Source organism: Xiphophorus couchianus, chromosome 13, assembly GCF_001444195.1.
Source record: "Xiphophorus couchianus chromosome 13, X_couchianus-1.0, whole genome shotgun sequence".
Taxonomy (NCBI): Eukaryota; Metazoa; Chordata; class Actinopteri; order Cyprinodontiformes; family Poeciliidae; genus Xiphophorus; species Xiphophorus couchianus.
Window position 1 is genome coordinate 20,188,683 of NC_040240.1, and position 17,795 is coordinate 20,206,477.

The 17,795-nt window shown below is 34.8% G+C and overlaps 1 protein-coding gene across 1 annotated transcript; it reads right to left on the reverse strand.

Annotated features, from left to right (window-relative positions):
• Window positions 1–8,610: 8,610 nt before the first annotated feature.
• On the reverse strand, window positions 8,611–16,416 carry LOC114155605 (protein prune homolog 2). Its single transcript, XM_028035572.1, is given in 15 exon segments — window positions 8,611–9,697; window positions 10,211–10,309; window positions 10,394–10,480; window positions 12,092–12,223; window positions 12,296–12,398; window positions 13,221–13,466; window positions 13,532–13,693; window positions 13,792–13,875; window positions 14,912–14,968; window positions 15,047–15,079; window positions 15,164–15,208; window positions 15,311–15,369; window positions 16,106–16,158; window positions 16,160–16,217; window positions 16,325–16,416. Coding segments are annotated over 15 exon segments (1,335 nt in total). The 3' UTR covers window positions 8,611–9,672.
• Window positions 16,417–17,795: the final 1,379 nt, after the last annotated feature.

Sequence of the window (17,795 nt, forward strand, 5' to 3'; positions counted from 1 at the left end):
GAGCAACAACACTTGGTAAGATTTTGTGTTTTTGCAGTGCATTATTCAGCACCTGGTGTTCTGTCTACTGTTCTCCAATGTTAAACATCTGGTGACATCATTGGACTTCATTTCCCAGAATCCTTCAGGTTGGTCATCACCATCTGGGTGCTCAGTGACGACAGACTCTTGTTTTAAGGAGACAGGAAAGTCCCTTTTCTTTTTTTGCTACACTGGACTGCAGTGTGTGTGTGTGTGTTTAGGGGGGCATGTACGTGTGTGTGTGTTTTTAATATCTGAACATTGTGGGGAACTTCAGTCATTTTATTTGTGGACATTTATGGTAAGCCTCTGTTTTTAGAGAAACACATTTGAGGTCATGGGACTGCGTGATGTCAGCAGTGGCCTATAAAAAGGTAGAAAAGAAGCGCAGACATGTGAATGTGTGTGTCATAGTGTTCCCAGTTTAGTATAAACAACCCACATGTCTGCAAGTTCTCTTTTAATATTATTTTACTCTAAAAAAGAAATGTTCGACCCATTCCAGTGTTGGCTTGGGACGAGAAAAATGTTTTTCGGCCATCACTGTTTAAGATATTTCTAGTATTTTAAGACATTTCATGCTGCACCTGGTAGCGGATGTAGAGTTTGACTGTTTTTTGTTGTGAGTGCTTGACTTAAAAGAAAATCTGTGTTATTTGTAATTTTATGCTGTTTCGGGGGATTTAATGTGTGATATTTGTTGAATTTATATTGCTCGTTTCTTTGATATCTCACCCCATCCTTATTATCTTATTTTGCTTATTTAGATTTTTGTTTTAGATTTTAGGCTTTTAAGTTTTTACGTGTCAAAATTTCTGTATTTCCTGTCTTGAGCAAAGTTTTAAACACTTTGAGATGTTGTGAAACTGAAACTATTTTGAGACACTTTGAGCTACAATATTTACTTCAGATGATTTTTTTTTAAAGGAAATATATTAAGTTTGTTCAGGTTTTATGCGTTTTGGTTAATCAGATAGATTAATTACAGCACTTTGTAAGAATAAAATCTTGTGCAGTGCCAAATAAAACTGTACAGTCCCTTTCAAACAAGTATTTTTTAATAATTGAAAAACATTTATGTAAATATTTTATACTTTTATATTTTGTACCTACATCAAGGTCCAAACGTGTCAACGGTTCATTAAAACACCATAAAGACACAGAGAAGAAGAATAAAAAAATATGTATATGTTTACTGAATGTCATGTCACTAAAGTTCTTATATTTTCAAAGTATTAAACCTTCACATATTTAACAGGAGTGAAAATCCAGGCTGACATTATAAATTAAACATTGGGTGATTTTTAATTTCTGGTCCAAACATGTAATTAAACCACTCAAAAAAGACAAAACTATAAATTCTTGCGAGACTTTTATCATTCCCATAGGAGTGAAGTTTAATTTTATTTTCCTTACAAAATAATATTCAATTGAAAAACAGTAATTATCATTGAAGCTAGCATTAGCAATGGCATATAGCCAGGTGGTTTAAAGCTCCGGTTTACTACTGCTTTAATTTGAATTGTTAAAATGTTTACCAAAATAGATCAAGTGTTATAAAAATCAGACACAAATTTAAAAACAAGAAGTCATAGCTGAAATCAACTCTTTAGCATTGGGATTGAGGGAAAGCTAACTGCTACAAGAAGATGAAAAATGGTTTAAAACTGAATGAATCCCTGCTGTAAAGGTTTTTCAATAATACAAGAATTATTAGGTGTCAGACTGTTTTGGAGGAACATGGAAATGGAAAGACTAACACATCTACAACCAAATCTTCCATTAGCATTTCTGTTTGCATATGAGCTAGCATTAGCATGACAGTACAATACAGTTAGCTATTACAGGAAATTGTAAAAGTTGTAGTTTAAAAGCCTTGTTAGCCACTGCTATAAAAGTGTTGAGCTAAACCTGTAAAAAAGGGTTTTGTTCAATATGTCATTGCAATACAGATGGACAAAAATAAAAACAGCTGAAACTGAATCTACATTTATTATTCCTGTTTCCACAATAGAAACAAGTTCAGCTGACATATTAAAGCTAAGAGCTCATGGTGGCACAGAAACCGTACTTTTGTCAGTAAGTAAAAGTATTCTTTGATACAATCCCTAATAATATCATTTACGGACTTACATGTTTTGAAGATCCAGACAACGGTTCTAGCCTGGTGTGCTCATATCTATCTGACAGGTTTGAATTTGTTCATATTAATGACAAGGTTTCCTCACACTCCATCGTTAGTTATGGAATATCTCAGGTCTCGATGTTCGGGCCACTACTCTTTATTATATATCTGATTCCACTAAGTAAAATCACTGAACAGCTTTGGATAAATTTCTACTGCTAACAATACCAAATGCTAGCTTATCATTCCTATTTGCATTAAACCTTCTCAATATTAATAGTAAGTACTGTAGCACAACCAGCTGCAGCAGGTAGTTGGAAAAGCATCAGTCTCCTAATATGTTTTTTTTTTTTTTGCCAAGCGTTGTGGTTTGCGACATATCTTTTGATTTGAGACTTGTGGGACCCTTTAGCGCAAATAATTAGCAGTTGCTAGCTAGTTTTCAATATTGCTATTTAACTTTTCTACAAGTTTTCTAAATCCTTAAATTAACATTTTAATGTTAAATCAGAAACCAAAGCAAAAATACATGCAGTAGTACTCCAAAGTAATGAACGTATCGATAACTTACCTGGGGGAAAATCCCTGGTTTCCATGGAAACCACTGGTCTCGGCTGTAGTCATAGCAACCGTTCACTTCCTCCCAGCTGTAGACACAAACGGTGATGAATTTCTGCTGAAGGGAAACTCTGATTCCTCTCGCTGTGAGTTTAGAAATTGCCTCTTATGTTCCTTTTATGGCTCACAAAGACTCTTAATCCAAGTTTTCACCCAAAACCCACATGTTTGAAACAAACCTCGAAGCCTCCCGTTAAAATTTTTAAGGCTTTACGGAAGTATTTAAAGAGTCCTCAGCTCAGATGCCTGAACTAATGCAATAAATAGTTGGAATACTTTTGGCTGCGTATAGCAGAGCGTTTAGGAACGGCCCATTTGGACGCCACATGTGAGCTTGAAGGCTCTTCCCAGACTCCTTCAGCCTGGAGAACAAACGGATGAAAAGTTTTCACATTTATGCCGACCTTTGGTCCCCGTCTCCGTTTCCCCTCCCTCTGGTTTGTGGAAACTTTAACCTGTTCTCAGGCTGCTGAAGTGTAGTTCCTTTTGTTTATCTCGACCACAGTTTCTCCCTTCCTCTTCCTCTTCCTGTTTGGTTCCCATCTACCCTTACACTCCAACAACACTGGAAAGCACTTTCCCCTTCGGACTCACCTTAAAGCTGAAATTTGATGCTTAACTCTTCCGTCATTATTGTGAAACCATCCCTGTGCTTTTTGTTGTTTTCTAAAATACTATTGACATTGTCAGAAGGTCACATGTCATTGATATATAACTATTGATCACAAAATTCAGAATCAGTCCAAACCAGAAATTAAAAATCTGTTTACATGCTTAGAAAACATTCAGATAATCAACTAAAATTAATCATTTTATGAATGATTTGACACTTCCAACCAAAAAAGCTGATTTCTGTCAGTCTTTGTGTGTTAAATGTGTTTTTAAACAATCAAATAAACTTAACTGGTTTCATCTGAAGGCTCGGCTTTGAGGTGTCCATCAAATTTTAGGACAAGAAATCAATAACAATATATGTAATCAATAATCTAGTACAATATTCAGTATAACCTCACAGCATTCTGGGGGATGTAGGCAGAGGAAAGACTTCAGCAGCTCAACCTCTAACAGCCAGTTAAACTAAGTTGGTGGAATAAACTGACTCTCTCGCTCTTTGGTTACCTGGCAACTCACCCATTCTTTGGTTGCTTAGCAACAACCTGCTGAGTAACTGACACAGTAGCAGTTTAAGGTTCCCCCACTGTGCCTCATAACTGCTTAAACATTAAATAAAACAACGACGTGGAGTGAAACTGTGGATAAAAGAGGAATGGTCACGACACCAGTTTGACTGTATTTCAGATATTTAATACAAAAATCTGATCAATAATTATCGATATTGACCAATATGAAACTCTTATATTACGATGTGTTTTACAGTCATAATGTCAAGCTCTAACAAAACAGATATTAAAAGTTGTTCCGATGACAGTCTGCTAATTTGGTTTTGGTAGATTTGAGGAACAAATTGAACCTTGAGACTTTATCTGTGCTCAACAAACATAAAAAAGAAGGCTGTATTGTTATTTAAAAAATCAGCTTTGAGCTGAATATATTGTTGGAATATATTATGATTTATTATTATTATTATTATCAGATAAGATCTCTGTTGCCAGTTGAGTATATCAACAAAATACATCAAATTTCCCCCTTGATTACTTTACATGCCTTCATATGCAGTGATTTTATAGATTATTATATTTTGAACGGGGGATTTGTGTGTGACTGATGGTAATTTTTTTTTTTTGTATTTTCAGTTTTGTTTTTGTTATGTAACTTGCTCCTCCATGGCAGGAACGGACCCACAGAGTGACTTTATCTCCTTATGTAATAAATGTCTCATGGCGGCTGAATAAATCTGCTGTTTTCTCCTCCGTCTCTCTGCATCTCTGTGGTGAAAGTGCTGTATTTTAACACCACAATATTTTGACGAGTGTGGGCAGTAACAGAGATGATCTGCCAGAAAAAAAAAATACAACATTGTGCCAGTTTTAAATTCTTTAGATTTGACTAAATAAAACATTTGAAAGCTGAGACTTTCCTAATTGACAGTAAATCACTGTAACTTATTCATGGCACTGGAGTTTTGGAAAACCTGCATCTAAATAAACAGTTGATCATAACAACTTTATAGCCATAAATATTGTATCCTAGCATATTTTAACAACAGCAGAACCATAACCTACAGCAATGTTTTTCAAAGTGGGGGCTGCGGTCCCATGGAGGGTCGTCACAAGGCGCTAACAGGGACTCAGAAAGTTGGAGGGAATATGAGAAAAAATGCTAAAACAAAATATTGTCACCAAATGGCAAAAAAGAGATTTAGCTCAATATTTTATGAGGGTGATATTGAATCTAGTAAAAAATTTTATCACACATTTTTAATTACAACGTTTTTCTGATTAGTTTTTCAAGCATTATTTGAAAAATATATAAATTAAAATCTTGAAATATTTTTTTGCCATGCCCATCTTTTTGATTGGGTGCTAGTCAAATTTATTAAGCTACTTTGCTCCTCAAGCTAGCACAGCTAACATAAAATGGAAACATTTCTTACAAAACAAAGACCGAAGAAACCATCCAACAACCTTCCTGTTGAGGAAAGTAATTCAAAAAAAAAAAAAAAACACAACTAAAATCTGAATTAATGAGACGGGATGTATGTTAAACAAATGTTTATGTTTACATGTTTATGTTAAGTATAACATAAACATGTTTTTATTCATTTATTAAACATAAACATTATGTTATATAGTATTTGCCTGTGGCTAATGTTACAATTAAGACCTTTCATCAGTCTTGCTTGGTTAGAAAAATGATATATGAGCCGAAGTGTATAAAAAGTGAGTTTTCTGTAAAGTTGTGCTGTTCCAAAGTAAAATAAACACTGGTTTAAAAGCTGAGCATGCAAAACAGAATGTTTTTCACTGAATTTAAAGCCATTGGTTTGGCTCCTTGGTGGAGCTAAACTTAAACTACAGCTATAGTTTCAACTACTTTTTAAAACAAAACTTTTGATACTCTTATTTTTTTAGCTCTGTGTAGTGCAGTCAGTACTTTGTACAAGATGTTTTGACCCAGTTCAAACATGGCATCACACTTCAGGATCACGTTTTATTACAAGCAGCTGCGCTGGAGACCACAGGCCTGAAATAATGACGGTTTAAACTCCGCGTTTCCACGGCAACCAGAGTCCGGCACCGGGGTTCGGGAGGGAGGGCGGCAGGGCAAGAATGAAAGATGTGGTCGCTGCTGGCTGGCGTTTGGAGCCGGGCGTGTGGGGAAACACATGCGCGGTGGAAAACGTCCAGGGTTTTTACTGGACGACTGCAGCTCCACAGTTTACTGCAAAATGAAAACCGTTGTTTAGGAAATTACTCCTTTGGCTGGAAAGAACGTAAACATTTTGTACGCTGAGAAACTCCGAGCTGAAAGCGTTTTTGCTCCTGATTTATGTTGGGCTTCAGTTTTTCAATTCGCCAGATGTGGAAAAAAAATAATAAAAATGTTTATGGGTGTCATTTCCTAACATTGATCCGCTGACAGAGAACATGGCTGAGTGGATTTAAACTGCAGAAACTGAGCATTCTGGGTAAATTTAGCCCAAAACAGACAGTTGGTTCTACATGTCGCAACAGAAATATCGATAATTGTCCAACAGGGGTGAAATTCAGGTGTCACATCAACAAGTTAAAAATATATAAAATAATGAGAAACTGTCCAGTTAGGACGGATTAACAAAACATAATAAAAATAAAGGTTATTGTAGTCAGTTATTCTTGTTTCTTGAAGTCGAAACTCTCTTTCGTGAGAGCTTTTATTTATTTAATGTTTCTTGTTTGTTTTAGTTTTAAATGTTTTGCCTTTTTGATTTACAGTGGCTTGCAAATATTAACTTTTCCATATTTTGTCACATTACAACCACAAACAATAATATATTTAATTGGAAATAATCATTATATAAGACCAAAACATTATAACTGCTATTGACCAGGTTTGGGTTGTAATAGTTACATTTACTCAATTACATTTACTTCTGTAACATTTTTGAAAAAATGAGTATTAGGAGTATTTTTATTACTCTCTACTTTTAGTGTATATTTTAGTAGTTTTATTATGAAGTATCTTTACTCTTTTAACCAAAACTCCACCAGATACACTGCAAAAACACAAAATCTTACCAAGTATTTATTTGTTTAATTTTGTTATCTTTTGTTACGTATTTGAATTATTGACATTTTGGTCCTTAAAACCCAAAGATTTTCACTTAACTTATTTTGTTCCATCTGATTATGTAATTTTTAAATATTAAAGTATTGATAACTTGATCAATTACTCAGTAGTTGAGTAAACTTTTCAATTTTTTTACCAAATACTGTTTTACTCTTACCTGAGTAATTTCTTGGACGGTTACTTTTTACTTGAGTAAAACTTTGTTGAAGTAGAGCTATCTTACTTCAGTATAATTTTTGTTATTCTATCCACCTAGGCTAATGACTAAATAATCCACACACAAAAAATACGTGGTAATATTTTATGTTTTTAATCAACTTTAGAAGTAAACCATCACATAAAAGAGCCATCCCAGTGCTCCCAGTGCGCTTTAGTTTCTTCCCCATTTTCAGGTTCCTGTTATGGGTTTTACATGCATGTAGGAAAACAGAACCCTGGGGAAAGAGGAACAGAACCAGAAAACGTGACGTTCGGTTTCTTCATGTGTTTGAACTGGTCCTGAAAGCGTGAAGCGAACTGGGACCAGCACATGATCTGCTCTGTGTTCCTGTTTATGGAGTTTCCTCAGCAGCTAGCTCACCTCCTTCCTGTCCAGCTCCATATCCTGACAAACGGGCCGCGCAGACACATCCTGACATTACTGTAACCTCACTCCAGCTCTGACGTAACCTTCGGTTTTCACGAGAATTTATTTTCTGATCTACGTCGTAGCTTAACTAGCAGGGGAACTTCAGAAAGTGGTTCAGAATATTTAAAGCTTCCACTCAGTTATACGCTTTCTAGTTCTTTATTAACATCTATTTTCTTGGTCAAAGTGACAGTGTTCACATCATGCTGATGTTTTCATAACGATCTGGATCAGAGAAGAACCAGGACCCTTACAGTGTTATATTTTTACACATTTTGATTTTGTTCAACACAAATTCACATGTTTAGAATGTACAAATGGACCATTGTGCTAAAAATTACCCAACACAAAATCTTATCAAGTATTTTTTGGTCCAGTTTCTAGTGCAAATATCTTAACACACTTAAAATAAGAAAATTAACTTACAAGTTACTTTTCAGCAAGATATATGAGCTTGTTTTAAGGAAATATTTCCTTAATATTGATTTTAAACTTGTTCCACTGGCAGATTATTTCACTTATAACATGGGGAAAAATGTCTTGTTATAAGTGAATTAATCAGTGGAACTAGAACTTGGTTGCTAGGCGATGGGCTGGGCTAGACTGGCGTTGCTAGGTGACAGCGCAGGGCCACTTGCCAATGGAACTAGCACTTTTTCATCAATGTTAAGGAATTGTTCACTTAAAACAAGTAAGTTAAAAGTTAACTGTAAGTTAGTTTTGCCTTATTTCAAGTGTACTAAAATATTTCCACTCGAAACTAGACAAAAAAATACTTTGTGTTTTTGCAGTGCATCAGCTCTGACCCACATTCCCACAGTATCATTCTGCCACCACCACATTTCACCGTGTGGGATTGTATTTTTAAGATTACATGATTTGTGGGGTTTTATGCAAATTTCTGAGGCTCTCTGTAAACAAAATGGTTTACATTGATAAAAAAAAACAACAACAAAAAACACAGAATTAATATCACGCTTTTGATGAGTGAATTTAAAGGTTGGAGAATTTAATTGGAACAAAATTTTCCATGAAATAGCCATTGTTGGGAACATCTATAGACCTTTCAGAATCAGTTTTAATGGCCAAGATTGTGAGGATAGGCAAAAGAATTTGAATCTCACAGCATACAGATGTAGAGTACAAACATTAGAGGAAATAAGATAAGAACAAAGGAAAATTATGTAGGTCTTCCTGCTGCCTTTTTTACCCACAAAGAAATATGTTTGATCGTTCAACATGCTGATTTGTTTCACAGTAGAATCTGTGAATCTGTATCTGTAAACTCAGCTGTGTTTTCAAATATTGCCACACAATTCCCATGAAGTCTGTGTTATTTCCCTCCACAGATTGCAGAAGGACGTACTGAATTATGATGCTATTTCTGTGACTTCTGCAGAAATATCATTGGAACAAATGTCTCAAAAGCATAAAGTTCACCGTTTCCAGAAACATAAAAACAAACATCAAATTTAACAAGCATTTCTATAAAATCTTATTGATCAGAAAAATAACCACCCACATGTCCAGATGGGTTTGATGAATAAAACTGTGTTCATAACACTGAATGTGTAGAAACAAAAACTTCACCAGGCTATGGAGAAAATGACTGAAAATGTAAAAAATCTAAAAATATTTAGTTCTCATTTACTTTAATTCTTATTAAAATGGTGATTCACAAGATTTTAAAAAATAGTTTCTAATTTTTACAGCAGTTTAAATCACTGTATTTTTAAAATCTATTGTGCTTCATGTCAGCACTTTTGATCCTAAAAACCAAGAGCCTTAAGAAAATCTCAGACAAAAAAAATTCTATAAATTTGTAAAATCAGGCAGCTTGTGTTCATAGTTAATTTGCATGATGTTCTTCTCTTTTTAAAATAATAAAAATAGGAAATTATTTGAAATATATAGTTCTGTAGCTTCCATCAACACTGTTTACAAGATAAAAACTGTAAGATTTTTGTCATCCTCATCCTGAAACTGGAAGTCTGCAGGGTGATGAACAATAAATACAGAGAGAAATGTTTTGATCTGTTCAGGCCGAGCTTCAACTGGACTGGTTCTGGTCGTACCTGCAGGAAAAAAAAGAAATTATGAGAAAATTGCATCTTCTTGTTTTTCAGCCATTTTCCAATATGGCTGAAAAACACATCATGATAAAAGCCTTTCACATCAGTTGATATCAATAAATATTGTCTTAAATATCTGAAATTCTGCCAAACTGGTGACGTGACCTTTCCCATTTTATACAGTTTTCACTTAACAACTTTGCTTTTTATTTTTATGCGTTATGAGGAAAACCTTAAATTGCTACTGCGCAGGTAACCCTACAAGTTGTTGCTAGGCAACCAGAGAATGAATGAGTTGCTAGGCAACCAAAGAATGAGCAAATCAGTTGTGCAGTTCTGGATTGAATATTCTGATATAATCTTCTACATATTGAATATTCTATCAGACATGTTGTCTAATAGATTTGATCCCATGTCTGTCATGATATTTATTATTGATTTATCTCTTGTTAGTCTTTTTAGTTAGGAGTTAAACTGCTAAGTAAATAATCCTTTGTGTTTTTGTGCTTGACTCACTGTCGGACGCAGTCTGGGATCTGCACATGCTCAGTGGGGATGAAGAGAGAAAGCTCCTGAAGCGTGTTGACGAACTGAAGCTTTCTGCTGAACTTGGAGCTAAACAGAAACAGATAAAGGATTTTTGTTTTTCTGACATTTTTTGCTGTTGGAAAAAGTGAAGAAGAAGAAGAGGCAGCAAACCTGATGAAGGGTTTGATGATGGTGACGACGATTTTGATGTACCAGGTGGGATGGACCACGTAGAAACCCTTCAGGTTCTTCCTTAACCTACAAATGAATAACAGATTTTGGAGTTGATTGATCTCCAAACAGATAAATTCATCTGATGTGAAGCCTACACTGTAAAAACACAAAGTCTTACCAAATATTTTTGGTTAAGGTCTTACTGCAAATATATTAGTACACTTGAAATAAGACAAAAATAATGTTAGTAGTTTGTTTTGTATAAATATATAAATCATTCCTCAATATTGATGAAAAAGCACTTCAGATGGCAGATTATCCAATTTATAATAAGATATTTTTCCAATGTTTTAAGTGAAATCCCATATTTTCACTTGCATGTTTCTCATCTTGTTCCACTGGAAGATTATTTTACTTTTTCATAAATATTAAGATATTGACTTAAAGCAGCTCAATAATACTGAAACTAAATCAAAAATAATAATAAGATTTTGTGTTTTTGCAGTGGATGGTGTCACAAACTCTTAAGATATAAATACTGTAACTAATATAATTTACTCATTGTATATCACCTGAAAAACAAACATATAAGATGTAATGAACCAAAATCTACGACATTAATTAAAATATAAATCAGTTAATGTAATTGAGTTTTGTAATTTATTCTTTGTCGTTTTTGTTGAATCCATTTAGTTGAGTTAAATTAGCTTTTAATTTTTTACTGTGGAGAAAGTACTCCCTCTACTGGCATGTTACTGAAATAACAGTTTAAATGAAACCTCGAGACAAAGAGGTGGATTATGTGTAACTCTTAAAATGAGATTATTTTCATTGTTTACTCTAGTTTATTTAGTTCAGTTTGCACAATTAAAAGACAGATCAAAAATATTAAGAGACAAATAATAATAACATTGCAAGAAGAAGCAAAAATTCAATGGACTTAAAAACTTCAACAGAAATAATATAGAGAAAAATATAATACAATCCAACAATACAATCCTTCTCATGAGTTGATCATAAACTTATGAAATACTTGAAATATTTCTATTTGTTCTCATACTTAAATCAATATTATGTCTTTAAATTGTTCATAAGGGCTATAATTAACACACATTTACCACATTTTAATGAGACCAAAGAGCATATTTTTCTCCCATATCTTAATAAGTAGTAGGATGTTCTGATTATTTCTCATTAATTATTTATTGGTGCAAAAATAAAGAAATAAACCCAGAAGGACGTATTGAAAACCTCACACAGAAAAAACACAAAATCTTATTTTAAAGTATTTTTTGTCCAGTTTCCAGTGCAAATATCTTAGTGTACACTTGAAATAAGACAAAACTAACTTACAAATTATATTACATTATGTATATTATTATATTATGTAAATTATTCCTTAATATTGATTTTTTAAGTACTAGTTCCACTGGCAGATTAATTCATAACAATAAATTTTTTCCATGTTATATTCAAATAATCTGCCAATTTTCAAGTACTTTTCCATGAGTATTAAGGGATTATTCACTTAATGAAGCTCATATAACTTGTTGTAAAGTTACTTATAAGTTAGTTTGTCTTATTTCAAGTGTACCAAGATATTTGCACTAGAAACTAGACAAACCTACTTGGTAAGCTTTTGTATTTTTGCAGTGCAGAGTCAGAGTCTCTCCCGTTTCGATGTGTTGCTGTTACCTGCGGTCGATGGTGGTGTAACACTCCTTAAGCCAGCCGATTCCTGGGAGTTTTTCCTTCTGCCCTCCAGCACAAAGATAAACTATCACATAGTTTTCTGCCACCATCAGCTCCAGAGTCCCAATGACAAACCTGACAGACGGAAACAGAAACTAATGAGAATCCAATAATCAATCAGTAATCTGATCGGTTTCAGCGTCTCACCTGAAGAGGTTGTCCATCACGTACTGGTAGTTCTCCAGACTGTTCTCCGGGAGGTAACAGGAGGAAAACACGATGATGTCATCCTCACCGTCTCCATAGTAACCTGACAAATGGCAGCCACTGGTTAGGTTAACAGCTATCGCTGCAAAAACACAGAACCTTACCAACTATTACCAACTATTTTTGGTCTAGTTTCTATTGCAAATATCTTAGTACACTTCAAACAAGACTAAACTAACTTAAGTAACTTTTCAGCAAGATATAGCAACATTTTTAGCAAAAATGTTTGTTAATTTTTGAAGATGTTTACTTTAATCTCATTAATTCATTATTTAATTCTTTATTTCCATTGTAATTGTTTGTTTTTAATTTATTAGACTTTTAAAGACCATTGAGATCTCAAAATATAAAGGGCATTATAAATAAAATCTATTGTTTTATTATTATTGTTAGAACAGAATGGAAAATACTTTGTTAATCCACAATGTGTTAACAAGCTATTCCATTCAAAGTGTTAAATATGTCTAAATATACATATAAAATTTAGTTTAAAAAAAAAGAGCTTTTTTAAATAGATAATTCCTTAATATTGATTCTAAAGAAAGTACTTGTTCCCTGCACCGTTACCTGGCAACGCCAGCCAAGCCCGTCACCTAGCAACCAATTCTTGTTCCACTGGCAGATTTGTTCACAAGACACTTTTCCCATGTTATAAGTGAAATAATCTGCCGGTTGTACTAGTAATTTTTCATCAGTGTTAAGATGTTAGCGACAGGTTCTTGCTATGCTAAAGCATTACTTGTAAGTTAGTTTTGTCTTATTTGCTGTGTATTAAGATATTTCCTACTAGAAAGTTACTAAACCAAAAAACATTTGAGTTTTTGCAGTGTGAGGGTCAGTTTGGTGTGCAGGAAGCAGGTCGAACCTCCGTGTGACAGAACTCTGAGATACGGCTCCAGGACACTCATGTTGACCCTTGACTCCTGAGGAGGGTCACCTGTTGTGAAGCAGCGCCACCTGGTGCCCTCGCTGTCCACCACATCCTCCCTTTCCAAGACTCCCAGTCCAAACTGATCAGGCCCTGGTAGAGAACCAGCTCCAGAACCCGACCTGGCTCTGGACCCAGATGCTCTGAGGCGATGGGAGGCCACACCGAGTCGCCGCATGTCATCTACAGAAGAAGAAGAAAATGTGAATTTGCTCATGTGAAGTTCACGATTTGTTCCCTACGGTTACCTTCCAGATCCAGGTCATAGAGGGGGAAGTGCAAGGATTCGCTATCGGACGGCGTCTCCAAGGCGTCCAAATCAAAATCCAGCGTCGTGTCCTCTGCATCCTCAGGGGACGGGGAGAGAAAGGTGGACTGTAGGTCATCGGACGTTATCGACTCGCTGCCGCCTGGAGGAGAAATGTCATCATTTAAAAACATCAAACAGGCTGACACAGAAAGACATAAATTAGTAAAAACAACAATACAAATATGATAAAACTGTCACCTAATGACAGACTCAGAGTTGGAGCTGCCAGCACTTTCTTCTTCATTTGTTGATCCCCAGACAGATTCAGACTGCTGGGCGGAGCTGAGGACAGAAATGATGGACAGTCAGGATGTTTACATACAATAACAAAATCAGGAATTAATATGTACTTTTAGGTTTTTCTGTTATATCCAACGCTGAACTGCCCTTCACTGCATAAACACAAAATCTTACAAAGTAATCACACCAAATATTTTCTACTCTGATATTAAAGAAAAGTTAAAGGAAAAAAAATAAAACATCTTACCAAGTGTTTTTGATCAAGTTTTTAGTGCAAGTATCTTAGCAACACTTGAAATGAGAGAAAACAAACTGATAAGTAACTTTTCAGCAAGATACAGGAGCTTGTTTAAGTCATTAATTCCTTCATATTGATTTTAAAAAGTACTAGTTCCGCTGGCACTGTGATGTTACCTAGCAACCCCAGCCAAGCTCAGCCGATCGCCTAGCAACTCAGTGCTAGTTCCACTGACAGATTATTTCACTTATATGGCGTGCATTTTGTAAGGTTACACAGTAATAATGTGCTATTTTTAGCCTGCCATAGTGAAAAAATTTGGGTGTTTATTTTTCAAACTCATATTTTGGCATTTCTACATTTTCATTAAATGTTGGCGTTCAAAACTAAATATTTAATTCACAAGCTAAATATTTAGCCCACAAACCATGTCTTTAACTTTCAAATGAAATATATAGGTGAGCGTTAGCATCACTTCAACCCAATATTTTTGACAACTGTGGAAAATTTGCAAAAAACTCACAATTATAAATTAGCATGGAAAGTGCAGGAATCTGTTGGAAAAATTGGAGCAACTGGTATAATTTGGCAGTATACAGATGAAAACTGCTTTGATTTGATTGATCTAATAATATTTAAGCAAAGAAATGTTATCTTGAAGGTTCTATTTATGCGCCGCATTGAGTCTAGAGGGGCGAAGAAGCTATGGCCGTGAGTTTGACACATGTGACGTAGAAGAACTCTACTGAAAATGTAAATGCATCAGAAGTCAATAAAACTTAAATAAAAACAACAACTTTGAGACGTATATACTAGCTGTATGATGACAGAAAGCTGTACCTGGTCTCGCTCTGCTGGGTGTTAACGGTTTCTGCTCTGATTCCTCAGATTGCTCAGCTGGCGAAGAACAAAAAAAACACAGGAAGTAAGACAAAAAACTGAGAAGGGAGAAGAAAAAAAAGCAGGTAAGCTCACCTGCCTGGCTTTCAGACATCTGCTGGATCCCTCCTGAAGATAAAAAAATAATAAAACTGATGAGAAAAGCCACATTTCTGAGGTTGGGATTTTAAGGTATCTTGCAGCATTTCTCACCCTCTTCATCTACAGCAGGTGTTTCTACTCTTCCTTCCTCCTCACCTTAAAATAAAGGACATCTAAAAAACCTACAGATTGCTTTATAGATGGTCCTCCAGTCTTCAAAAGGTTGATGATAGTGAGACTTATGCCTGTTCCTCTTACCTACTGAGTCCCCATCTGGCGTTGCCATGACAACTCTTCCTCTTGTTTCCTCATCTTCTGTTGGGAGACATTTTCAAACAAGTTGGATTTTAATTTCAGATAGACAAAAAGTTTGATTCTTTTGAGATTTGCTTAATGGTGTCTTTAGAACTACAAACAGAGCAAACATCAATCAAAAGCTAAACAACACTGTAAATACACAAAATTCTACAAAGTATTTTTGGTCTAGTTTCTAGTGCAAATATCTCAGTACGCTTCAACTAAGACAAAACTAACTTACAAGTAACTTTTCAGCAAGATATACAAGCTTGTTTTAAGTCCCTTATAACATGGAAAAAATGTTACATTAATCAGTGGAACTGGTTGCTAGGTTATGGGCTTGGCTTGGCTGGCGTTGCTGGGTAACGGTGCAGAGCCCATAGATTGTGGAACTAGTACTTTTTCCATCAGCATTAAAGAATTTTTTACTTGAAATAAGGTCCTATATTTTGCTAAAAAGTTACTTGCGAGTTAATTTTGTCTTGGTAAGATTTTGTGATTTTGCAGTGCACAACATTTTCTTCTTTTAAAAAGTGCAAAAATCATCAGCAAATTTAAAAAACATTTTATTTGGGTAATCCAATATGAAACTTGCATTTAAATGACAACTGAATTTTAATCTTCAGATAAACTTCACTTTTTGAATGAAAGTTCTTGAAGATATTAGGTATCAGATTATATTAGACATCAGATATTAGGATACATGTTTTGACAAAAATAAAAATAAACCTGGCTCTGGTAGAGCTCAGTGAAATTTTTATTTGTGATGATGGTACAGAAAGACTTTTTTCTATATGCTTCTGAGACAACCTGCTGCTGTGTGGACAGCATTTCCTGGTGGTCATGGAGGACATTTCTGCTGAAAAGTTACTTTCAAATACACTAAAATATTCACACTAGAAACTAGACCAAAGATACTTGTTGAGATTTTGTGTTTTTGCAGTGAAATATTGTGATTAAATCATAATTTAAAGTGAAGTGAATGGCTGACAGACCTGTTGTTGTGGTTGTTGTAGTAGAAATGTTTTCATCTGCAGCGGCTTGGTGGCTGGTTTCAGAGTTTTCATCTCCCAAAATGATCCTGCAGAAAGACCCAGTGGATAAAGTAGTTACCTCGAAAGTGAAAATTCAAGTATTTTATACAATTTCTCATGTCCCAGTTAAATAAATCAAAAATACTGAGGTTGACCCCTGACCTGGACGTTTCTTCTTCGTGTTCTTCTCCTGTGGACTCCATGTTGCTTCTGTTCATGGAGGAGAAAATAAATGCAGTAGTTTGTGTTTTGGATTCAGACAGAACTGATGCTGCCGGATTTGGCCAGCAGAAGCAGGAACTTAAAAATAACAGCTTTCCGCCGCGTCACCTTCCCTCCCAGACCTGTTTTCAGTAAACATGTAAACCAGTTCCTACAGTTACACTCACAGGTGCAAATAAAGTCACTTTACACATGCATTTCATATTCCTCCTGCGTTTTTAATCCTTTATTTTATTTATTCTTTACTAAGTTGGACAGATTGTACAAAATATAACTAAAATCAGCTCTAAGAATAAAATTTTCTTGCACGTTTTAATGTTTTGTCTCAAATCTAAACATTTATTTCTGGATTTACATATTTCTGTGCGCATGTTTTTATTTTATTTATTTTATAATTAGGTCATATTTATATGACTTAGAGCAGGGGTCTCAAACTCCAGTCCTCGAGGGCCGCAGTCCTGCAACTTTTAGATGTGACTCTGCTGCTCCACACCTGAACAGAATAATTAGGTCATTAGCAAGGCTGGGAGAACTGATCTACACAAGGAGGAGGTCATTAAGTCATTTCATTCCAGTGTTTTGTACCTGTGGCATATCTAAAAACTGTAGGTCTGCGGCCCTCGAGGCCTGGAGTTTGAGACCCCTGATTTAGAGATATTTTGAAATTAATCTTTAAAATTTTCTGGAGAAAAACATGGAAATTTCTGTGGTCCAAAAGTTTAAAAAATGGGAGTTAAAAAGTCAGAAACTTTAAGATTAATCTAAATAATTTTCAAGAAAAAAAATCAGAAATTTCTAAGGTTTTTCTAGAAAACTTTTCAAACTCTGACATTTCCTTTTTTGTTTTTTTCTTAGAAAATTTCTGGGACTTTTTGGCAGAAATTTTCTCCCTTTTTTCTAGTGCTAACACATTGTCAAAAAAATCTGACTACTTTCATTGTCATTAAAATGTTGTGTTTAGTTTACTGCTGAACAGGTAAAAATGAAATCATTAAATAATTTTTGCCATTATTTTTAAAACAAAAACATTAAAAGGTTTGTGCTCCCTGTGGTTCTTTCAACTTGACATTTTTTGGCTCCCATGACAAACACTTTGGAGACCATGTTGTAGAAATAAACCACATTTTCTGATCATTTAATGGGTCATTCTGACGCTCTTGAACGCTGAAATGAGAGACAGCTAGAACAAA